The following is a 25,173-nucleotide window of genomic DNA, read 5'->3' on the forward strand; positions in this document are numbered from 1 at the left end:
TTGGCTGCTAGAACAGCCATGGCGGCTAATGGACATATCTTGTCTTACGAATCCTAAGGGCAAAGGCTCAGAGAAGAACGGCCTTGTGTGTGTTTGACTGCTGGGTCTCTTTGGAGTCCTTACTCCATAATCCTTTCAGTCAATCCTGATCAGGTTGCCATGGTATGGACATTGTATTTTATCTCTTTATCCTTAGGATATTCTCTATCTAGAAATACACGTGTCTTTTAGAGCAAATCCCATTATCTTCTCCCTGTTCCCCAAAGGGTCTGTCTAGCTTCTGTTTCTCACATAGCTTCTTACTCTGAATCATCGTCCATAAGTGCTGGGCATTCCTCACTGTGCTTCCAAGCAGCATGCTGATGCCGCTGGGCCACCCCAGCTGGCGGTCTTTTAAAAATTTTGCAGATTGTGTGTTGGACTGTGATAAGGGTCTTTGAAGTACTTGCCTCTGCCTGGGAGTTCTCTCTCGTGCTTTCCTTCAATACCAACCTTCCCAGAAAAGTTTTCTCAGGGGCTGCCAAAATGGCAAAGTCGGTAAAGACACTTTTCCTCCAACCCTTTTAACATGGATTCAGTCCCCAGAACACACAGTGTGTTCTCTGTGTGTCACCTTCATACAGGTGCTGTGCTTCTCCCTCCACACCACATGAATATGTAAAAAGAGAAGAAAGGATTTTCAGCATCACTTTCGCAACCACATGTCTTTTTAGTTTTGATTTTCTTTGTGGCATATAGTTTTCTGATATGTTAATATGAATTGCTTGTGTGCTTGCATTATTACCTATATGTTCCCTCTTTGTCTCTGCCTCTCTCGTCTTTATGAGACAGGGTTTCTCCATATAGTCCTGGTTGTCCTGTCCTGGAACTCAATCACATAGACCAGGCTGACCTTGAACTCAGATCTCCCTGACTCTGCCTCCTGAATGCTGGGATTAAAGGTGTGTGCCATCACTGCCTGGTTATTACTGGCTGTATTTTCAACCAGTGTATGACATGAGTTTCCTTATTGTAGTGTGTCTTTTTACTGTGTTCTGGCACCATAATGGCATATAAAAAGGGCCTTGGTAAGTGTTTGTCAAAGGAAGTGAGCAGGTATCGGCATTAATTATCCTAGTTCTGACCCCCATCTAGATAGGGAGGCTGTTGTACCTTTGTTTAGCATGTTTTAAACACGTAGTGTATAACTGAGTGCTGTTGGCTGTCTCATCACCTACCATCTTGCTTGACAAAAGAGATCAGATTTTGAGAAAGTAGCTTCAAATTCCAGTGCTTCCTAAACTAAAACCTGCCATTTTTATTCATGTTCTAGTGGAGGCAGAGAAAAGTTAGCAGCTTTTCGTTTTGGAAGGGAAAGAGTGCCAGTAAGTCATTTGTGTTAGCATCATCATCAGAAAGAAACGCTATGACGGGTCACTGCGGGGAAGCAGTGTGAGTGCATCTGTGTTCAGTGGGCTTTTTCAGTGCTGCGGTTCAGAGCCCGCCCCTCACATGGAAACTGAGACACTTGAGAAAGAGAATCAGAGACACACAGTTATATTTTATCACCTCTTATGTTCTCATACAATTAAATTACTGAAATAAATTGCCTATAATTGTTTAAGACACGTTGTAATCTGAATAGCTTAGTTTGAATAACAAAACTAGAGGATAATAGCATGTTACCAGATTTAGTTAGTGAGTGTCACAGACAAACTAACGTTAGCTGTGGTAATGCTGTCCTGAAAGGAGATTTCCTCTAATGCACTTGAATCACACAGCTTTCGGAGGTGTCTTTAAAGACAACCAATAGGAGAAATTAGTAGATTACAAACTACCTGCTTCCCTGGTACTGACTTCCGCCAACCCAGCTACCTAAGTTGAAGTTTAGCAGCGAATGTCTATATAGTTTCTTCAGTGCCTGCTTACTCAGTGGCTCTAAAGCAAATTAAGTCCTGGCCATTCAGGCAGATACTGTTCTGACTTGAATGTGTGTTATGCATTTCTTTGGGGGTAGAGGTTATTCCATTTCATTCCTTCCTGAAAATAGTCTCAAAGAATTTGTCATTTGCTAGGCTTGCAATTCATAGGTGTTGAAACTAAGATTAGAGTTCATTTGAACAAAATTGTTCTTGACAGTAACAGTGGGGGAGGTGGTGATGTGGGTATGTCTCCAACTAGTCTCCTCCATAGGTCAGTGTACTGTGCTTAGGTCGGAGCATTGCCTTCTCTTTTAGGTTATTCTGCTTCTTTCATTAGCATTATTTCCTGAGTTTCTGTGTTTCTTTTCTTTTCCTTAGCTCCTAACTAGTCTTTGATAAAACCCTCTGTGAGTGACCACTCTTCTACCGGGGTGTGGGCATAAGGCAAGTGGCAAGAAGAGAACCTCTGTGTCTGTCTGGCCCAAGCTGCTTCATAAACTCAGGGAAAGCTGTCAGAGTTGAGACTCTGTAGCCTGCCTCTGGATTATCTGGATGGTTTAGGTCCTGGTGGCCCTGCTTTGGGTCTGTCCTGCTGTTAGCAACACTGACCTTACCTCCTCTATGGGATTTACCAAGAAACTGAAGCCCCCAAGCACCATGGCTCCTCAGTTCAGTACACTGAAAGTACACACAAGCATTAACTTGGCATGAAAAAGATGACTCCCCAACAAGGGCATTAATGTTCTGCCCTGAGCTGAGTTTTCTCAATAGTCTTCTTAATAGTCTGTAAATTCCAATTCAATGTGACCAAAAAGGTGAGCACGGAAGGGCTCAGATTAAGTATGAAGATGAACGTGCTGACCTGTGCTAACTGCTTACAACATAGCTAAGGCTGAGCTGAGAACTTTTCTGAATCCAGTGACCCTAGGCCTGGGCCTGCTATAGGTCATCTCATATATATATATATATATATATATATATATATATATATATATATATATAATCATCTGAGTCTGCCTTAACAGCTCACTTCAGCTATTGAGACACTGGTTTGGCATCTTTTTGTTCAAAACTAAGCCATAAAAGTTAGCCTCTGCCTATAATCTGCTTTTGCTTATTGGTTGTCAAATAACCCTTGATATCTCTGAATGTTCAGTTAAGGAAGCTGGAGTAGGGAATGCTCTCAGTGTTGAGGTGGTATTCATGATCATGTGGCATCAGTGAACTGCATACTGCTCAAAACCGATTGGTTACCGGTGTTTATCTTTAAGTGACTGTAGTGTTTCACCAGTAGTTCAACCTACAAGATTCTAGGTGTACCCTATCAAAGAGGCTGTACTTGGCAAGCATTGTGCTCACACATGCAAGGCTCTTGTCCTGTGCTAACCGTCTCACTGTTTGCTCATGGCAGCAAAAACCCGGGCAGCTGACCTGTTGGTAAACCCCCTGGATCCACGGAACGCAGATAAAATTAGAGTAAAAATTGCTGACCTGGGAAATGCTTGTTGGGTGGTAAGTAGAGTTTTCATTTTACATTTTAATCATGATTTTGTGTGAGGAGATGCTCTTTTTGAAACAGTATTTATCACATCTCTTCCTTTCCAGCACAAACATTTCACAGAGGATATCCAAACACGTCAGTATAGGTCCATAGAAGTTCTGATAGGAGCCGGCTACAGCACTCCTGCAGACATTTGGAGTACAGCATGCATGGTAAGAGCCGCCTTTGCCACTTTCTTCCCTAGAAATGACTTCTCTTTAATGCTTTTGATGGGGTAGAGTCTTGCTGGAAATCTCCATTATAAAATGGGTGAGGAGAAAGAGATTGTGTCTGGGTGTTGTAAGCATTGGAAGAATTCTCCTCAGATATGCTTAAGATATAGTCTTGTGACAGATGGTCTCTTCTTCATACTCCATGCAGCCCTGATTTGAGGAATTGGTTTTAGTCTCTGGAAGTTTCCGTGCGTTTCAGGCTCCCTGTCACATCGTGGGGTAACGTCAGATGTCTTCTCAAAGAGAGGTGACTGTACTGAAAAGTTTGTAGCACTGACAGGTGACCTCTCCCAGAGCTTCAGGAAGGCTCTTTCTACATCTGACAGTGCACAGTTACTTTCTTTCTAACTCAAATGCAGAGAGTTCTGCTTTGTTTTCTGGCTCTCCTGAGACAGCAATGGTGGCACAAATGTCCTCGATTTGAGTCTATTTCCCCAGGAACACAGTGGTTCTCTCCTGGGGGCAGCAGGAACATCCCTTTGACTTGGGATGTGCCCAGAATCGGCACACATCATGTAAACAGGTGTGTGTAAGTGTATGTACATATATATGTACGTGCATGTGAAGGACAGGAATCCTCGGTGTTATTCTGGTTTTCTTGAGACAGGATAACTTACTCTAGAACTCTTGATTTAGGTTTGGTTGGTCTCTGCCTCCCTAAGTGCTGGTTTTACAAGCACTGATATATGAGTTCTGGAGATGAAACTCATGGGCTTCCATGGCAGATACTTCACTAACTGAGCCATCTCTTCAGCTCAGTATCTTTTTATTTGTTTAATTTTTGAAATGTAGCCAGACTGGTTTGAGTGCTGAGATTCCAGGATTGCTGCCATTTACTCTAAACTGTGAATTGAGAAGCATGTGCTGACCCTCACTCATAAGCTAATACCAGATTGTCTTTCACCAAGTGTTCAGCCAGTTTGGCACATTCTTCTCAGTAACCTTCTTGTTCTTTGGTGTGTTCATGTAGTTTCCAGTGCTGCCATGTTTATCCTATGTAGTATTACTTCATTTTATTGTGGTTCTAGGGATGGAGCCCAGAGGTTCACATCCAATAGGCAAGTATTCTTCCAACTGAATTACACCCTCAACTCTTAGAATCACTTTTTAAAGAAATTCTATTTGAATATCTAAATGAAAGGGTTCCTGTACAAGGCTTAGTGTTCATCTTCTGAAAGGAGAGGGGGTGAAAGGGAAGAGCAGAATAAATACTATGGTTACCTGTTGTTCAGAACTTAATTTAATTATTGTTTTGACTCTTCTGTATTTTATGTCCAGTAGTGCTAATATAAAAGGCATTTTAACCATTTAAAATTTTTTGGTCAGGTGTGGTGGCACATGTCTTTATTCCCAGCACTTGGGAAGCAGAGGCAGGCAGATCTCTGTTCAAAGCCAGCTCTGGTCTCCAAACTCCAGGACAGCCAAGGCTACACAGAAAAACCCTTCCTGAAAAACCATACATGCCCCCCACACACACATGCGTGTGGTATGTCTGTATACCTGTTGTGCATGCCTGGTGCCTGTGGAGGTCAAAAGAGGGTGCTGATTCCCTGGGACTGGTGTTACCACTGGTCTACCATGTCTAAACTAGGAACTGAACCTGGACCCTCTGTAAGAGCAGCAAGTGCTCTTAACCACTGGAGTCATGTCTCCAGTCCAATGTAAAAGCATTTTGTTAAGCAAATAATGCTAGATGATGTCAGAAACATAAGGTGCTTTTCATCTTTCAAGTTATCATTATCTGAGATGATTGATGTGGCCAGATATGAAATACCATACCTTCCAAGGTTCTTGTTCTAATAATTCCAGAAAATAAATTTAAAATTATTTTAAATTTTTTGTTTTTCAACGAGATCCTAAAATCCAGTTATTGTGGCTGAGAGAAGCTACTGCCCATGTGATAGTTACTTCATTTTCAGGGTCGATGTGGAGAGGTTTTTGCTTTGCAATGTGAGGGTAGAGGGAAGGCAAAGGCCAGATTAGAAGGAAAGGAGTGCCTTGACAGGTTGGGGACTGTGTGTGCTTTGCGGGGTGTGTGGAACCCATTTCAGGCCCTGGCAAGGCCAATTTCCATTTGTTCTCAGCAATACGGAAGTCCATGTGCCAGGGCTGCTATGGGTCAGGCTCTGAGAACTCTTTGAACCTTGAAATCTTGTGCTTCTAATTTTGGATATTAAGTTTAGTGATATAAACCAGAAAAGCAGGACATCACAGGTATGTGGGTAACAGTTGAGCTGTTGGCATCCTCTTATACCAGGCTGTCTGTCTTGCCTCATAAGATTTGTCCCTGTGCTCTGTGCGGTTTTCCGCCCGTTGGCCGCGCTCTTGCTGTGAAGTGTTTATAGCTGAATACATCATGAGACACTAAGGAAATGCTACTCTGTCTCCTTTTGTTCCCTTTTAAGAGATTGCTTCTGGTGATCTCAGTGCTGTTGGGGCTGCTCAGAGGTTGTTGCCAGTCCAGTGGCTATGAAATGGAGATTTTTTTTCAAAGGAACAAGCAAGCCCTTGTTCGCTCCTTACAAGGTTGTGACTGTGGTCAGTCAATTGTTCTTCCTAAAGAAGAAGTCACAGAGGAGGAGCCAGAGCTTGCTCACCTTCCCCCTGCTCTGAAGTTTAAATTTGCCCTCATAATGCCCAGCATTGATAAGGCCATAGGTAGTTACTGCAAAGTTCATACCCTTCCAGTTTTACAAATGGTGTAACTCAACCAGAGGCTGCATTGGAAACAAGAAGTTCTGGATGTGATGAGGCCCCCACTGCTGTTGGGAGGACAGTTTTGACTCTGTAGCTGGACAAGTACAACCAAGAAAGGCAGCAGGATCTCCCAGGTTATGGCCTTTGGCACCTTGTGGGTATAAATGTGTCATGTTTGGCTCACTGCTACCTCTTTGTACACAGTGTCCTTGTTTAAATAGGGGAGCTCTGTGTCCTCATGATGAGTCCTCGTCACAATCAGAATGAAAAAACAAAATTTTAATTCTGACAAATTTCTGTAGACTTCTTCAGCAGTGGTCATGTCATAACTTTATTTAGTCAGAGCAGATAAAGAAGTTACCTGTTCTTCCTGGAACTGAGAACAGTGATAAGGGAAAGTCCTCCGAAGGGACTAGACTAAGAACAGAAGGAAGATTCCAGAGCTGCCTAATATTGAATACTAATAATAGAACTTGTGGTGGAATAGCTTAGTCTATCGATGGCAATAATGTTTTCTATTTCCACAGCTGCTATCATTAAAACATTTTTTGTGACCATGGGGGGGGGCTGTTTTCATTCTAACATGTATTTACCCAGCTGTATGTAATATTTATTCTAACATGTTATTTGCCCTGCTATATGTCATATTCATCCAGGGATCTATTCTCTCTTTCTCTTGTTTTTTTTAGTTCTCTTTTTTTTGTTTCCCTCTTTAAAAAAGATACTTATTTTTATTTTATGTGTATGGGTGCTTTGCCTACATATATATCTATGCACCACATACAGGCAATTCCACGAAGGCCAGAAGAGGATATCAAATCCTCTGGAACTGGAGTTACAAAAGGTTGTGAGCCTACTATGTGAGTGCTGGGAACTGAACCCTGGTCCTCTGAGAGAGCTAGTGCTCTTCATCCCTGAGCCATCTCTCCAGCCCCAGCCTCTTCTGTTTATTAACCTTTTCCCTGATGGTCATCTTTAAGCACTGGAAACCTGAGTGCTGTTCACATAATCATCATCTTAAGAAAAGTACCTGGTGCTCTCAGTGTTGGGCAAAGAGAAGCACATCGAGGGTTCTCCTTAACCCAGATCCCAGTGGCTTCTCCAGTCCCTTTCATCCAGTTAGGGCTCCATCCCTCCTGGCCTGCAGGTTATTGAATGGTTTTACAAGCATGAAACAGTCTTGTCCACTTGGAATTGGGGCCAAATGAATAATTTTCTTTATCAGAGATTGGTCCAGCTGCCATGATTGTTAATTGGGTGCCGGGGGGAGGGTGTCCCAACCGAGAGTCTCTATGCACTGTGTGTTCTTGTTGCAGCTGCAATGCTGGGCTGTCAGGTTGCCTTCTGCTGAGATGACATTGCTGTGCCCTCTCAGACCCAAGTCTGCTTTGGGACCTCCTTCTCAATCAGGATGTAATTCATTTAATGTATTTAAAAATTAAGGGTGTGTGGCTGTGCTGCTAGTTGGACAGCTGTTACCTGGTAATTGAGCCTCAAGGAGACTGCTCGGCACTCTGGCCTTTGGAAGGGAGAGAAAGGGGATGACTAATGTTGGGAATTCTCTTCAGCGGGAATGCGAAAAGCAGTCTTGTGAGAAGGAGAGATGGCATGGTTGCCTGTTCACCAGCATCAGCAAGCAGGAAGAGCTTAACCACAGTAGCATTAAATCTGGGAGAAGCTAAAAATGGGAGTTAACCTTTTTAAAAAAGTTTTCATTATCAGCACAATAGCAGTTGCTGTCTTTGCATATCTCACAAAATCAGACTCCTGTATATATAATGAAAAAAAGATAGTTTGTTCTTCTTCTTCTTCTTTTTTTTTTAAATCAGACTTCTGGTCCTGAGCCTTTTCCTAAGCAAAGTAAGTAAAAATGAGTGGACTTCTCTTCAGGCTGATGTTCTGAGGGATAGTAGGTAGCAGCGTGAGTAGTAGTGTTCCCTGCATCTAAGGAAGGCCTGGAGGGTAGAAGAGAAGGGAGTCTTGGTTCTAGGTGCTCCTCTGGTTGAGTCAGAGATGAGTAAACTGATGATGACCAAGGTGCTGGAACTAGTCCTTGATCCTAAGTGCATGAAAAAAAACACAGCAATATCTGATATAATGGGCCTTGGACTCACATAGGCCTGCCTGAGTCCCGAACTTAGCCTTATTTCACTCTGTGTAGAAGCTGTAGTGTGCAGTGACCAGAGCTGCTTGCTGCTGACTGCTGGATAGCTTTGTTCCAGTCCCTACAGTGGGAAGAGAGCCTCAGCTCTTCCTTCTCCCATGAGAAGACATGTAAAAATAGCCCTGTAGCTTCTGTGAACTTTTCTAGAAGAAAGGAAAACTAGGGGTTGGACTTTTCTAAGATGTTCTTTGGTCTGCTTGTAGTTCTCTGCAAAAGTAGACTTCCTCTAGCAAAGAACTGCTTGCTCTTGAGCCACCTCTGAAGTGTTCAGCTTGTCATGTGTTGTGTCCTAGGCATTTGAGCTGGCAACAGGAGACTATTTGTTCGAACCGCATTCTGGGGAAGACTATTCCAGAGATGAAGGTGAGTGTTGTTGCCCAGTGAGTACCTTGATGTGGATCTAGAGAATATTGTTTGCTGTTTGAAGCAAAGACAAGTTTTGGGTTTTTAGACACTAAATTCAGATGCCTTTCCTTTGAGTTTGAAGCCCCCTAAGTGCTGGTGAATGGGCAGCACCCACCCTACACAGTTTTCCTGGTCCATTAGGGTCACTCTGTGGTTCCTTTGTCTACCGCTTTGTTGCCCATTTTGCTGTCCTGTTTGGGAGCTCAGCTGAAAACCAGGGAATTCAGACTTGAATTCCTTCTGTGAACCTGACCATCTCCATGCTTCCTTGCTTGCAATGCTGAGGTAGCCTGGGGTGAGCTGGCCTCAGTTACTGTTGCTGCTCCAGTTGGTGTCTGAGGCCCGCCATTCCCATGAACCTCTGCAAGGATGTGCTGCAGACATTGTTGATTTGAATCTAGTTCTGAATTTTTACTAATTTCACTTTTCCCCTCTTCTTTTATCCCATCCTTCCCTTTGCCCTCCCCATTCCTATATCCTTTTTTTTTTTCTCTCCTCATAGACCACATAGCCCACATCATAGAGCTGCTAGGCAGTATCCCAAGGCACTTTGCTCTGTCTGGAAAATATTCTCGGGAATTCTTCAACCGCAGAGGTAGTACCTCTTCTCTTTGAAAAGCGCCACGATGCAGACAGAAATGGAATAGCTGAGGAGCAGCAGTCATGGTGACTAAAGCATTTCTTCTAAATTCCAAAAGCAGCTGAGCAGAATGCCTGTGCCGGTGCACATGCCGACGAAGACTGTGTGGTCTGTGCTGTCACACTCAACACTGGCCTCGTGCTGGTGCTCAGGACAGCTGAGTGTCCTCTAGCTTTTAGCTATGAATCAACTGGACAAATCCTGTTTTTGGTCATTCAGGTTGCGCTCCGTTTCTGTCTGCGCGGGCAGTGATAGTGTCTGCATGCAGTGTACTGATTAAACTGTCGTGTGTTTCTGTTTTGCTGGCAATGTTTCCCAATGCAGATCACATAGCATTGATCATTGAACTGCTGGGGAAAGTCCCTCGAAAATACGCTATGTTGGGGAAATATTCCAAGGAGTTTTTCACCAGAAAAGGTAACGGTATTTATGCAACACTGATCTTCAGCATAATCCTCTCCCAAAGGGAGAAGTAGTGCACTCATATTTGGGCAATGAAAAAGATCAAGACTTTGCAGCTGGTGAATTCTTCTGAAGAAGGTGCTCAGGAAATAATCTGGAATCATCAGGTATCTGTGGAGTGAGACTTTTGTAAGAAAACAGGCTTCCAGCGGTCCTTACTGACTACACACTGTCTATCCAAACATTTGTAGAAAGGACTTCCAGTGACTTTTGGAAAAGAGCTAGACTGAGTTTAGCATGATGGCTCATCTCTAATCCCAGCACTCAGGACAGTCTAGAGATGGGCTTCATATATATAGCCATGGACATTTTCTTGGAGATGTCTGAGCTATTTGACACTGTGTAGGGCTGTGCTATGCAAATTGGTTTTAATGATACCATTTTCACTGACCATCCCTTGGCTGTGACGTTGAACAGTTGTTTGCCATTTGTAGTCTCCAGGCTGCATCAATGCTTAAAAATACCTCAAAGCCCCAGGGGTCTCCCCTCCCCCTAAAAAATGAATCCTCAGAAAAAGCTGGGACTCTTTAATCTTAGCAGTTGGGAGGTGGGTGTAGAAAGTGCGGAGTTCAGGGTCATCCTCAGCTAGGTTAGCATAGGCTACATAAGATCTTGTCTGCTGACAGCTAAACTCCTCAGGTGCTGTTGCCTTTTGAGCCTCTTTGGTGTTGTTAATTGTTTTTACCAGCTTAGGTTCAGTTTTGTTTACATTCTCCTTTAAAGAAAGTTTGCTTGAGGATTGGGGAGAAAGCCAGTTGGTAAAGTGTTTGCCATACAAGCTTGAGGAGCTGAGCTCAATCCCAGTAGTTACGTAAAAAAGCATAGTGTGCTGGCATATGCATTTGTAATTCAGGTGCCTGGAACCCGGGGGCTCTTTAGCCATTCAGCCTAGCGATGCCAAGCTCCAGGCCCCATTGAGAGACTGCACGCAAAAGAAGTTAACAGCTCCTAAAGAACAATACCCTCAGTTGTCCTCTGGCCCCCCTCACATGTATGCATAGTTTTAAGAACATCTGTGAAGTGTGAACACACACACATACACACGCACACCCTCAGCTTGAGTAGGACATGGAAGGCCCAGTTGAAGTTGTTTTAACTCCCCTTCCTTTCTCCCATTCCTCATCTCTTTTTAAATTACATTTATTTACTTACTTGGGGGGTCATATGTGACATAGGGTGTACGAGGACATCGGAAGACACTTCTACTGTTGTTTCTTCTCTCCTTTTTAATGAATGCATGTGATCTGGGGATCAGATTCATGTCAAAAAGGCTTTGTGGCAAGCCGCTTTACCTTCTAAGTAGCCATCTCACCGGCTTCTCTCTCCCTCCCCCTCCGTGTGTGTGTGTGTGTGTGTGTGTGTGTGTGTGTGTGTGTGTGTGTGTTACTGTTAGTGTTTTGCCTACAGTCTAACATGTGTATACATGGTTCCTACAGAAGCATCAGATACCATGGGATGGTTTTGAGCTGCCATGTGGGTATTGAGAAGTGAACTTTGGAAGAGCAGCCAGTGCTCTTTAACTACTGAGTCATCTCTCCAGTCCTTCTTTTTTCTTTTTGAAACAGAGTCTTGATCTCCTGGTCCTCTAGCCTCAGCCTTCGCAGTGTTGGAGTCATAGACATAGTGTGCTCCTTGGCTCCTTAGCCTTTGCAGCTGGCCTGGAGCGGTAAGCCATTAATTGAGTATCTACAGCAGCAGTGGCATGTCTTCTTACTCTTGCCTGCTGAATGGAAGGGCCCTGATTAATAGTTTCTGGGAGATGTACCTGTCCTGTTGGGCACATTTCACATGGGCTTTTTTCTCAGCACCTGTGCTCCCAGGACGTGTGTGTGTGTGTGTGTGTGTGTGTGTGTGTGTGTGTGTGTGTGTGTATTTTAAGTTTTGTTTTGTGTGTACTTTATGCAGTTTTTTTCTGTCTACATGTACATGTGTGCCTGATGTACAGAAGACTTATGGATGGTTGTAAGCTGCCGTGTGAGTACTAGAAATTGAACCTGGGTCCTCTGCAAGAGCAATAAGTACTCATAATCACTACTACATATCTGTAGTTCCTGTCTTTTAACTCTTGATCCTCCAGCCTCAGTACCACCATGCTGTGTACTTAATACTCTGTTTAATTTGGTGTTATGTGGTAAATAGAATGATTTTTCCCTTTTGGACATAAGAGAGACTCTGTGTTAAGGCCATAAATCCCTTATGACCAGGAGTTTGGGTTTACAGACTCCTTTCTGGTTGTTGGTTGGTTGGTTATCACCATGGCAATCAGAAGAGGGTTGGACTTTGACAGTTGTACAGTATTAGTAGGAGGAGTGAAGACATGTCATGAAAGTATTTTTATGAGAACGAGACAATGAATTTTGTTTTGTTTTTAAATAATAGGCTTTGTAGACCAGGCTAGCTTCAAACTCAGGAAGTTCCATCTCCCTCTGTCTCCCAAAGGTTAGGATTAAAGGCACATACCACCATGCCTGTAACATGCCACAATTGATAAGACAAAAGCAGAATGTAAAGTTGTTGTCATTTTGCTTTGAGCCATATCTGCAGCAAAACAGTCATGAATTGTTTGCTAGGAATCCTTTTATACTCTTTGTTCTGAGGTTTCCACATCTACCACTGGTCTGAGGAGGAGAGTGAGTTTCATGTGTTAAAATCAAGCATTAGATGCAGCTGATTGATCTCTTTCTTATGAATTCTAGGAGTCACAACCAGTACTAGTTTCTGGCCATTCCTTGGCCAGAAGTTAAAAACTGAACTGAATTTTGAGACAAACAGTGTGGTTACTGCTGTTACCCAATTAAGGTTAATTAGTTGCTTATGTTCTTGGATGTGAACATTACCCACCTGAGACCATTAAGAAACCAGAATGTGCTGGGTGTGGCATATAGGAGTGAGGTTGGAGACTCACTTTGAATTGAAGACCAATCTGGGCTACATAGTGAGATCCTATGATAGTGAGAGTAAAGGAGGAGACCAGTTAGGATGTGTCCCAGTAGAAATGAGCACCACTGTGGAATTTGTTCCTTCTATTCCCAGGGGGTTGGTGAGTAGATCAGTGATCCTCACTAGGCTGTGTTCTTTGACCAGCCATTGTTTTAGTGAATTTATTGTGTTAAAAATGGATGAATTTATTGTGTTAAAAATGGATTCATCGGCTGGGCAGTGATGGTGCACACATTTAATCCTAGCACGTGGGAGGCAGAGGCAAGCAGACTGTGAGTTCGAGGCCACCCTGGTCTACAAGAGCTAGTTCCAGGACAGGCTCCAAAACCACAGAGAAACCCTGTCTCAAGTAAAAAAACAAAATAAAACAAAACAAAAAAATGGATTCATCAAAGAGGATAGGTTACGTAAACTTGTTCCCACATGGAGCATCAACTACAGTGGGAACATCTGACTGTGCACATCTGACTCAGCTCTTTCAATGCTGTTAAATTCGGGGCTCCTATTAAATTGCTCACCAGGTAAAATCTGCCCCCAAGTCAGATAGCCTGACTTTGACCCCAGAACTCAGGGGAAGGAGAATGCCTACTGCTTGTTCTACGTACTCCTGCAATGCACATGTGTTCCCACACACAAAACAGATACTTCCAGATGCTACAGATGTAATAAAGGGTCTAGAAGGGTGACTTGGCAGTTAAGAGCACTGGATGCTCTTGCAGAGAACCTGGGTTTAATTTTCTGCACCCACATGGTGGCTCACAGTTATCTGAAATTAAAGTTCAAGAGGATTCAACACCTTCTTTCAGTTTCCATGGGCTCTAGGCACACACATGGTACACAGATATGTATGCAAGCAAAATGTTCATGCACAGAAGAAAAAAAATGTTAATAAAAAAAGTAAAGATTTAATTAAATTGATTATGTCAGCAGTGCAGTGAAGAGGTTCACATGCAACAACATACATCTTGGTGTCAGGACCAGCATCCTAATGGTTTGAATTCTGAGGTGGGATAGTGAGGGAGGTGAGTTTTCACAGAAACACACCACCACGAGGTTTCCTGTGCACATCTCAGGCTGGCCTCTCACTTTTTGTAGTCCATATCTTTAATTTACATATTTAAGCTGAAACTCAAGAATGTTTTAAACTTAACCTCCAGGGCTACCTGAAAAGTAGCTGACCTGTGAGAACTGTGAGGAGCAGAGCCCGTGGGCACTGACAGGCTTCATGTTGGCACTGCTCTGCTCTGTTTTCTTGGTTTCAAGTTTTAAAAGAATCAAAAGATTCTCATATCATTCCAGTTTTACATCTGCATGGACTGTGTGATTATCACAAGGCTTTACGAACATGAGGAATACCTCTGGGAAGGATGGACATGGTCAGTGTGAGGCTGACTCAGAAACAACTGGGAACAGAAAGAAAATAAGCACAAACCAGAACAGTGTGACCACTCTAACCCTTCTTCTTGCTCACACAGTCTTCCCTGGCAAATGCAGGAAAAAGGCCACTGAGGCAGTAGACGATGGGTGTGCACGTGGATGATGGGTGTGCACATGGATGATGCCGTTCCTGGCAGCAGAAAACAGCACTCACCATAGGCTGTACAGATGATGGCGGGTGGTCTTATTTGTTGTGTTGTTTTGTTGTTAAGACTTATTTTCTGTATGTGAGGTGTTGTTTTTTTAATGCATGTATTTATGTGCACCATATATGAGCCTGGTGCCTGCAAAGATCAGAAGGTGTCAGGTCCCCTGGAATTGGAGTTGCGGATGGTTGTATATCACCATGTGGATCCCAAGAACTGAACCTGGATCCTCTATAAGAGTAATAAGTGTTATTAACTGTTGAGTTTCTCTAGTCTGATTGTAGGTTTTAAGGAGTGTTTTGGTACTTAGTCTAAAGTTGTATGACCAGAGCAGTGAAATTATTGTAAATTTGAAATAATTTCCACCATACAAGCAGAATATTCCTTGTTCAAAGTGCTTGGGGCTGAAGTGTTGTGGATTCCTGAATTCCTCAGACTTTGGAATATTTACATGCACATGATAAACTAAATCGATGATTTGATACAAGTGGACATGAAACTCACTTCTATTTCATGAGCATGTAAATGTACACAGGCTGTCACAGCTGGCTTTGAATGTCACTCATCATATGAGATCCAGTGTGTAATTTTCTTCCTTATCATGATGGTGCTCAGAGTCTCAGATTTTGGACCAGGGATTACAACTCACTGATCTTCCTGCCCCTATTTACTTTTTTCACAAATGGTGACATGGTGCATCTTTTAGTTTCTCTTGTTCCATATCCAAAAATTCTGTCAATAACAAAGCAGAAATACATTTATTGAAAATATGTATGTACTGTTTTCTTTGTCCCTATCCTCAGTTAGTATAATATAACTATTTCTCTGGCTCTTGCATTGTGTTTAGAGTTATAGTGTGGAGGTGAGTGTCTTGTGTAGTAATACAGAGCTGTAATTCCATCATTGAGGATATGAAAACAAGATTGACAATTCCAGGTCAGTCTTGGCTACATAGTGATAACGGTCTCAAAAAAAATATGACAATATAGTGTGTGGGAGTGTGTGATATGTGCAGTGTGTGTAGGTTATATGCAAACGCTGTACATTTTATTTAAGAGATTTGAATATCCTTGGATTGTTGATGGAGGTACAATCTTGGAACCAGCTTCTATGGGTTGAGAGATGAATGTACTAAGTTTGATGCCCATTGAAGGAAGGACCTTAACTTAGAAAGTTGGTAGATACCATCAGTAAGTTCTGTTCTTATGGACAGTTCTTGCCAGCATTTGTATTCATTGGGAAGTTATGTCAAGACAGAATAATTAAGTGTCAAGAAAGTTTCTTCTGTTACCAAAGATTGAGCCTCAGTATTGTGTGTGAACTGTAATCTTAACTGTTGGGGAGTGATGGCTGTCCTCATTCTGTGGTTAGGCTACTGAAAATGTACCTGAGAGGTGTTTGCTGCCTGGAGAGCTGGGTTCTAACATGCAGCTGCTTTCCATGTTTATCAGTATATTTTAAGTCCTGTGACTCTGTAGAGCATAGCTTTGAGACTTTTATTACATACTTCACATCATATGTAAGTTAACTTCAACAAGTATATATGCTTTATATTTAGCCTTTAGCCTCCATTCTAACCTAACCTTGATCTTATTTGCAGGATGCAAGGGTTCATCTCCTTTGACTACATCCCTAGAGCTAGACTTCAATGATTTTTTCAGATTTGTTTCTAAATTTTTCTTATTTTATGTATGATATGTGTGGGTGCCATGTGCCACAGTACATGTGTGGAAATCAGAACAACTCTGTGGAGTCATTTCTGTCCTTTACATTTTACAGAGTTCCAGTGATCAGACTCGGGTCATCAGGGTTGCACTGAGTGGCAAAAGCCCACTTACCCTTTGAGCCACCTAACCAGCCTTTGGATGGACCTGATTTTTACAAACTTTTTATTTGAAGGTCTTCCTTTTCCACTACTAAAATTGTGGGTCTCTTTCCTTACTAAACCTAGAGATCTGATCTCCAGTATTAAAGCAACTCTTAACTTAGTTCCTAGCAGTTGGAAGCTTGTTTGTTACTCACCTTCTTTAACCAGGAACCATCCCAAAAGTTTCTTTCTGGAGTCTTGTGTATAGCATGGTGGTAATTCTGCAGGCAGCCAAGAGTAGCTGCTGAAGAAAGTATAGAAAGAAAAGGGCCATGGGTGGAGGTGGGTGTGGGATTGCTGTGATTCTTGACTTGTTTTTTGCATTTGTAGGGTTTGAAAGTGGGGGGCCAGGGTATTTCTAATTGGTTTGCATGAGTGCAATAGTCCAGGCCTCTGATGCAAATCACCAGAGCACTCCTGCAGCAGGGGTTCTCAGCCCCTGGGGGGCAGGAGTGTTGCATGTCAGAACCTGCAAATCAGATATTTACATTATGGTTCATAACAGTAGAAAAATTACAGTTATGAAGTAGCAATGAAATAGTTTTATGGTGGTGGGTCAGCGCAACATGAGGAACTGTATTAAAGGATCATGGCATAAAGGAGGTTGGGAATGTAATTACAGCATGTGGAAGAGAAGACATACTGATGTGGTACTAGGGCTTGAATGCTGGGCTCCACTCACCTGGCAGTGTGCCACTGAAGGCCTGGGATAGATGTGGCATACATAGTTCCTAGATGTGTAGGAGATGCACAGAGGCCCAAGAAGGCCACCTTATAGGCAACAGTGGACAGTCTGTGAACATTTTCCAACACATAGAGATGGAGTTGTTCATAGAGTGAAAGTGACCTGGAATACATTTTTTTTTTCTAAACAAAGGTCTTTCTAGCACACAGGCTACCTACTTATTGTTTAATTCCCTGCTGTGTCAGAGCTTCCAAATTTTGGGGAGTAGTGACACTTTCATAGTACAGGTGACACATTTGAAAATTTTTAACTTCATCTTTTGTAAGGAATTGTCCTTGAGGTCATATATTTTACGACAATGTGTAGAGAAGAATAGCATTTGTTTTGGGTCTCCACTAGCTCCTTGTTGATGTTTATCTAAATTTAGACAAATTAGAGTTACTGTTTTCTTTAGTCACACTGGTTGTGTACATGTGCCAGTTAGACCATGTAGCCCAGTAGACATCTGTACCACCAGAGAAAGTTATCAGCTTTGTTCTAGGGGCACAGACTTCCTTCTTCCTTCACAGGTGGTGGAAATGCAAATATTCTGTGTACTGTTGCACCTCAAGAAGCTCAGAGCTGTTTATACAAACTCTTAATCAGTTTACACCCACCTAGCTAGCTTGGACAAAATCATTAGTTCTTCAACGAGACTTGCTTGTTGTTTCCAAAGTTTTGAGTTAGATTGCCTGCTAGATTGAAAAAAGTCTGTCCATACTAATTAAGTTCAAGGATGTGCAAATCTGAGCTTTTGTAATTGTATGCGTCTTTTTCTGCAGGAGAACTGCGGCACATCACCAAGCTGAAACCCTGGAGCCTCTTTGATGTACTTGTGGAAAAGTATGGCTGGCCCCATGAAGACGCTGCACAGTTTACAGATTTCCTGATTCCAATGTTAGAGATGGTTCCAGAAAAACGAGCCTCAGCTGGCGAATGCCTTCGACATCCTTGGTTGAATTCTTAGCAGATTCTACAAATATAGCATTCTGAGCTAGCAAATGTTTCCCAGTCCATTGGACCTAAACAGTGGCTCTCACTCTTTACCAGGATCACAAGTGAGCTGGCTCCACACTCAGACCTTTGTTTGCTTTGAGGTACTGTTGTTTGACACTTGGCTTTCTGTGCACCATGATCCTGGGGACGGGTAGTCTCTGTCTTCAGCTAAGTAGTTTACTGGCATCTTCTTCTGGAAACAATAACATGTCTCTAAGCATTGTTCCTTGTGTTGTGTGACATTCAAATGTCATTTCTTTTTTGAACAAAAAAATACTTTCCCCTTTGTGTTTTGGCAGGTTTTGTAACTATTTATGAAGATACATTTTAGCTGAGTATTATATAATTTACAATCTTAAGAAATTATCAGTTGGAACCAAGAAAGAATGAGGAAATACACAATTTTTTCTTCTGGCAAAGGGAAATCATTCCTGTATTATAGTGTATGTTACTATTATTTTGCATAAATAGGGGACGAGGATTCACATTCAGAAAAGCTACCCAGTCCTGAGTGCTTTTTAACATACATTGCATGTTGCAGATTTCCACTGCTTCAAGAAGTTGCACAAACTTTTCATTCCATAACAGTCCAAATGGCTCTGGATTTGGTGCCACTTGAAAGGAAGGCTTTAAATTGTGGCACTTTAAAGGAAGAAAAACTTGGTTTTCATTCAAAAATTTATGCTATAATCTAGCAGTCCCATTTGTATTTTTCATATTTTTAAAACTACTTTTTAAGAATAAGTCATTCCCACTTAAAATGTGATGGCCCAGTGCCTCCTATCAGCACTGTAAGTTAATATGTAGATTAAATTGGACAAGAGAAATATGTGTGTGGAATGAAAATAATATATTTTTGGAAAAGCATGATCGTGTTTGTCTAAAACACAAGGTGTGACTTATACAGTTTGCAGCACAGTGGACAGAACACTCCTCACAGCTTAAAGGTAACAGTGATCATGTTCATTCCATAAGCAGCTTTACTCGCTACAGCAGTTTTACTCCTTTTCATTGTCTTTCCATGAATGAGAAAATAATTTCCCCTTTGCAGGCCGCGTACAATTTTAGTTTATGCAGTTCCTTAAAATTAATTGTAGAATTCAGGATACAAACCATTAGTAGGCAATACAATTTTAGAATGTAACATAGAGAGGTATATTTAGCCTCTTAGAAGTCAGTGAATTGAATGTCCTTTTTTAAAAAATTTTTATTCATTAAGGTGCCTCGTTTTTCTTGACTTTGTTCATTAACATTTATCCATATGCCTTTGCAATAATTAGATTGTGAAAAGCTAACAAGTGTTGTAACAATAATCCTTTGTTTGGGGTGCTTGCACTTGTCTAAAAAATTAAAGTGTTTTGGGTTTTTTTTCCAGACATTGCCTTGGTCATTGCCCTGTATTTGAAGTGACAGAATTGACATACATTTGCTCTCAGTAGAGTCACCAAAGCTAAAGGAGGTACAGATGAAGTCAGGATACATTAAAGCTTACTACCAGGAGATAACTTGTGGATTTTAGGGATGAGGCTTCAGTGTGTGGATGGCCCCTTTTTTAAAACCAGTGTTTCATAAGTGCTCCGTTTTCTTCCCTCCTACCCCTTATCTTTCACTCTGAGCAGACAAGACACATATCCCTTAGGAGTTAGCATTGTTGTATTACACTCTTGTGAGGTAGAAGGTTCCACTCATTTATGTACTGTGCATGCTGAGTTTTTCTAACGAGGCTGTCCATGTAGATCCTATGACAGATGGTGGCAGCTGAGTGTTATCATCATAGAAACACTTGTATAAGAACCAAAAAGTATACATTTATGTCTTCCCTATGTCTGAAAGACTTTTTATGATTTGAATGAAATTTGTCTAATGTAGTTTTAGCTCATGTTGGAAAAGAAAGCTAGAATATAATTTTAAGGTGGTTTTCCTGTTGAATACCTTAGCTACTTTACATATAAGAAGTTCTACAAAGAATACACATTTGTGGTTCAGTACCATTATGGTTATATCAGATTCTTGGTAGCATGCTGATAAAAAAAAATATAAAAGTTGGGTGTCGTGGTGCAGGACTTTAATCCCAGGGAGGCAGAGACAGGTGGATTTCTGAGTTCTAGTCCGGCCTAGTCTACAGGCCAGCCAAGGCTAGTGAGATCCTGTATGAAAAGTCTAAAAAAATAAAAGAATAAATATGCATAACACTATAACCAAATCAGTATTTTTAGTTCAAAGACCCTGTGAAATTCTCATGGAAAATTATAAGCAGTAGCTCATGTATGACTTTAACGGATTCAAGAAATAGGTAATCTGGCAGAACTCACCAAAGAGAAAGTGGGTATTAAGAGTTCTATTGAAACATCCCTTTTAGGTGAGATCTGCTTGCTTTTTCATATTCTCTGCACCATGAATGATTTATTGATAGATAAGGTAATATGTAGAACTTTCATTGGAGTGGAAAACATGCTCAAATTATTTTCTTCCTTCTTTTTTTTTTTTTTTTCTCCTTCTTTCTTAGCCCTGGCTGGTTTTAAAATGAAGAGATCTGCCTGCCTACCTGGGTGTGCCACTCCTCCCCCCTCCACTTTTAATTAATTAAAAGTTTGGTAGAGTGTCCATCAAAACTTGTATTTAGTTAATATCCTTCAAGTAACAGCTTTCATTCTGAATTTCTTAATATAATGGGTTATTTTCAAAGTATGTGGACTTAAAGATGTTGAATAGAGAGAGGGTAGTCTATTTTAAGGAGTTGAATATTATTGACATTTTCATGCTAGTTAGCTTTCGTCTGTGTCTGATACTGTCTGGAGGAACAATGAAACTTCATTTTTCCATCTGTTTCTTTAGTGAACATCCTAAGAACTTTGACAAATATGGCAAAGTTGAGCTGGGCAGTGATGGTCACACACCTTTAATCCCAGCACTCAGAAGGCAGAAGCAGGTGGATCTCTGTGAGTTTGAGGCCAGGCTGATCTACAGAGTAAATTCCGGGGGGAGGGGGGGTGGCATTGACTGATGCTCTTCAGAAACTTGAAGAGGACAGAGGATTATTGGGGTTAAACCCTAAGGGAGCTGTCTTCCCATGTACCATCAACAGCTGATTTTCAAATGGAAATTAAATGATATGATTTAAGTCACTACCAGATCTCAGTCATTTTAAAAGTTTACTTTTGTCCCTGATGCACAAAATTTATATGCTATGCTGAAATTATGCCATGTATTTGAATGTTAGTAAATAGGGTCACTGCTATTGATAGATTTCGTACCCCTGAGAGGTAGACGGCAAAAGCTGGAAATTAAAAAAAGAAAAAAAATCACAACTGATATTTTTCTTTCAGCAGTGTGATATTCACTGAGGCCCCCTTCATTCTACTTGACATATTTCAGCATGCCTTTCCCCTTTGTTTTAAGAAATCCATTTTCTACAACTTAAAAAAGCACTAAAGCTAGATATAAACATTACAATTTCATATCAATTCTATTAGTAGGGTATTATAGTGATATTCTAAAGTGCAAATTAAATCTTTTGAGTTTTAGGTAAATTATTTCTTTTCAAACTGTTAAGCAGCAGTGTGCAATACACTAATAATCTGGATTAATTTTGTAATTCTGTATGTTAGATTGTTATTAAGAAGTAAAACACACCTTGGCTATTTAATTTCCTGTGACTCATGCCTCATGAAGAAAAGGCAAATGATAGAAAGGACTTTGGGAACCACCCAGATTCACTGCTGGTAGCCTGCCGTGCAGTTGAGGTAGCAGTTACTAAAGAAGATGGAAGGTTCTTTCCTTACAAATTATATTTGAAAATCGTTAACTTTTGTAAAATCATTAAGCAGATCTCAATCTCAGAAGTTGTACAGAACAGTTTAGTAAAACTGACATAATTGTGATTTATTAACATGAATTAAAATGCCCAACCAGTGCTTCAATGTGACAGCATATTTGAAATAAAAAGGAAAGGTCATATACTGTACTACTTTCACAGAGATCACACTTTTGTAAAAGACTTGCCATATGTACAATGCTATTACCAAATGAAAAGGGCTGGAAGGAATTATATATGCAAAAGAAATGTAGTATTTACAGTCTGTCAGGAATCACTAGAAATTATCTATACATTAAATTACATCTTGCTTGCAAAAAACTGATAAAACAAAATGAGCCATGTCCACACCAAATTATAAAAACCTGTATTGCATTTTCAGACCTAAGATGCACTCACAGAACTGCTGACCATAAAAAAAGAAATCCTCATAGTACTTTCCTTATTTAATGCATATGTATAAAATAATATAGAAAATACTCACTAAATGAATTTAACTGCAACAATAAAATTTAAAGGTCATGTAGCATCAGATCTATGGCCAGAAAAACAGCTGGAATGTTCACCTACAAAATAAAGATGCCTATGACTGGCTTAAGAGCACATTTCATAAGGAATCTTAAAAGCAAAAATGGGAAAAATACAATGAAAGAGCACTGGTGTTTTTTTGGTTCTTTTTTTTTTTGTTGTTGTTGTTTTGTTTTGTTTTTATACAAAGTTTCATGTACAAGCTTTAAAAAGTACCTTAATAGGTACATATGAAATATACAGTTTATCTTACAGAACATTTAAAAAATGTTATTAGAGTCCATTTTAATGCCACCCTGAACCGTGGTAATTGTTTTGAAATGTTGGTGGCACCTGTGCTCTGTGAATTGGAATCTGTCCAGGCACTGGAGATGCCTGCTGAGGTCCTTGCACCCCATGTGGCAGGGCCACAGAGCCAGGATGAGGATGAGGACAGAACCCTGAAGCAGGAGGTGTTGGAATACTGTTAGGTCCTTGGGGTTGATGATGAGGACCTGCGACTGGTAGTGGACAATGTGGCCCTGTTCCGGAAGGCTGGTGTTGGGGTCCTGGTCCCAGAGTGGTGTGATGTGTGGCTTGTGAGGGATACGGTGGTACAGCTGGGTGAGCACTTGCAGGAAAAAGTGGAGGTCCTTGATGAGGTGGGTGGTGTAAGGCTTGACCTGATGTTGAATGATGCCCAGAAACCAGAACACTGGCTGGAGGAGGAGGAGGTGGTGGGGGTGCTGAGTTTACCACATGCTGGTGTTGTGCTTGTAGACTTTGTAGTCCTGTGGAAGGATGGGGCGGTGGGTGGTGATGTGGGGCAGGCCCAGGAGGTGGAGGGGGTGGTGGTAAATGATGACCAGTAGTTTGAGAGTGAATGTGTGCCCCAGGGGTGACAGCATGAACTTGCCCGACTACATGTGCTATGGAGTGCTGCTGATGTGAGCTTGGCTGTTGAATGAGGTGTGGTCCTGGAGCAGGTGGTGGTGGAGGCGGGGGCGGGACCACAGCAGCAGCAGTTGGATGGTGAATGGTGGGGTTCTGAGATGGCAGAAAATGCCCTGCAGTAACGTGGTGTCCTGGAACTGATTGCTGGCTTGCGGTGCCAGGAAGTGCTTGATTTGGTCCAGATGTAAACACAGTTTGTTGGGAAAGACTACCTTTTAGCTGATTATAATTCTGAAAGTTTGCAGAGGGCTGCTGGTTTTGATAGTATGATGAAGGAGGCGGAGGGGGCGGAGGGGGCGGTGCCGTGCTGTTGAGACCTTGTTGGTTAAACTGACTGTATGTTGCTGAAGATTGTCCTGAGGGTGTCTGTGTAAATAATGCTCCAGAAGTTGCCTGCTGAGTATTGGCTTGAAGGTTCTGTGCTGCTGGATAAAAATTCCTCTGAGTCTCTCGCTGAGGAGTTCCAACTTGAGGTGACTGTGAATGGTGAGGCCTGAAGGGAGACCCTAAGTGCTGTGAAGGAGGCTTTGGTGAGAGGTGACCATGCTGCACAGCTGTGTGAGGCGTGCAGGACTTGGCAGGGTTTTCTATGTGAGGTGATGGAGGACAGTGCAACTTTGTTGGTGCAGAAGGCAGCTTTTGTGGAAGTTGCTCACTTGCATTGCGAACATGGGCCTGAGGAGGATGGTTCTTGGAAAGTGCTGGGGTGTTATTCGACAGCTGTTTCTGCTGGAGCTCTGTTTTTAGGTGAGTGTTCTCAGCTTCTGACACAATGACTGTTGCCTCCCAGTGGGAATCTGGTTTTGTGAGGATTTTCCCATGTGACTGAGCAGGATTTATCGGCCCCGGTGAACTAGGCTATGAAGAAGAAAAAAAAAAAAACAAATCACATAAATGTTTTGTTTATGTAAATTTAGAAAATATATAAAGTACCTTGAAGTTCATTCTCACTGCTTACTATATTTTAAAAGAGGTCAGGAAACATTGTCAGCATGATAAGCTCAGAGGCCCATGATGGTGAAAGGCGAATTTTTCTGAGTACATTTTGTAAGTTCTTACAGTGAGTTAGCCTAAACTGAATTCTTTCAATTTTGATGAATTAATGGTCTTTAATTTGCCTTTTCTTCTTCAAACAGAGAGGTGTCTTTCGACAACCTTAAAACTCAGCAAGTTTTAATTTCATAACTCTAATTTCTTGACCCAACTAGAGATAAACTGCTTTGGATAAATAAAAATTACTCATAAAGCGTACCATTTAGACTTTTAATACTTTTTTAACTTTGTAAGGGTGACACCAATGTAAGACTATGTAAATGCCTACAATCTTTTAATTTAAAAGTCCAAGGCACTCTGATCCCTCACCTTTAGTTCACAACAGTATACACACATTGGCTCAGCATTCCTCTTGACTGTCACCTGAGCTTTTGTTTGTGGAGTGCTGACTGGCAGGTCATAAAATTGTTTCCCATGAAAAGAGGAGTCAACACTGCAACGCTGAGCCAGAGCTGGCTGTCACAGTTGAGCATAAGAATGATAAACAGGAAGAGTATAGAAAGCATAAACTAATACTTTGATATAGCAGGAAAAGTCTGACTTAAAGGTCATTGTTATTACCTTGCTCATTTTCGATGGGCTCTGAGAAGTGTCAGGGGATGGACATTCACTCATAGTTGTGGGGTCTGGATTTTCAGGATCGGGATCTGTAAAGCAGAAGAAACCTACAGTAAATGAAAGATTACAAGACAA

General features: G+C 41.6%; 2 protein-coding genes across 19 annotated transcripts in view; one reads left to right on the forward strand and one right to left on the reverse strand.

Annotated features, from left to right (window-relative positions):
* The window catches only part of Srpk2 (SRSF protein kinase 2), a 206,164-nt gene extending 186,636 nt beyond the window's left edge, over nt 1-19,528 (forward strand). For 7 of the 13 annotated variants that reach the window (XM_087902458.1, XM_085684120.2, XM_087902459.1 and 4 more), the window contains 6 exons: nt 3,313-3,413; nt 3,507-3,614; nt 8,829-8,898; nt 9,443-9,535; nt 9,905-9,997; nt 17,939-19,528. In XM_087902458.1, coding sequence (XP_087758584.1) covers nt 3,313-3,413; nt 3,507-3,614; nt 8,829-8,898; nt 9,443-9,535; nt 9,905-9,997; nt 17,939-18,123 — 650 coding nt within the window. In that variant the 3' untranslated portion in view covers nt 18,124-19,528. Of the gene's footprint in view, nt 1-3,305; nt 3,414-3,506; nt 3,615-8,828; nt 8,899-9,442; nt 9,536-9,904; nt 9,998-17,938 lie in introns of those variants that run through there. The other 6 variants (XM_085684129.2, XM_085684124.2, XM_085684126.2 and 3 more) reach the window with 3 other exon arrangements.
* Nucleotides 19,529-22,008: 2,480 nt separating this feature from the next.
* The window catches only part of Kmt2e (lysine methyltransferase 2E (inactive)), a 68,248-nt gene continuing 65,083 nt past the window's right edge, over nt 22,009-25,173 (reverse strand). For all 6 annotated transcript variants that reach the window (XM_048433491.3, XM_048433495.3, XM_048433494.3 and 3 more), the window contains 2 exons: nt 25,042-25,127; nt 22,009-24,285 (listed from right to left, as the gene is read on the reverse strand). In XM_048433491.3, coding sequence (XP_048289448.3) covers nt 22,780-24,285; nt 25,042-25,127 — 1,592 coding nt within the window. In that variant the 3' untranslated portion in view covers nt 22,009-22,779. The remainder of the gene's footprint in view (nt 24,286-25,041; nt 25,128-25,173) is intronic.

The sequence above is a fragment of the Myodes glareolus genome, chromosome 27 (assembly GCF_982192425.1).
Source record: "Myodes glareolus chromosome 27, mMyoGla1.1, whole genome shotgun sequence".
NCBI classification, from domain to species: domain Eukaryota; kingdom Metazoa; phylum Chordata; class Mammalia; order Rodentia; family Cricetidae; genus Myodes; species Myodes glareolus.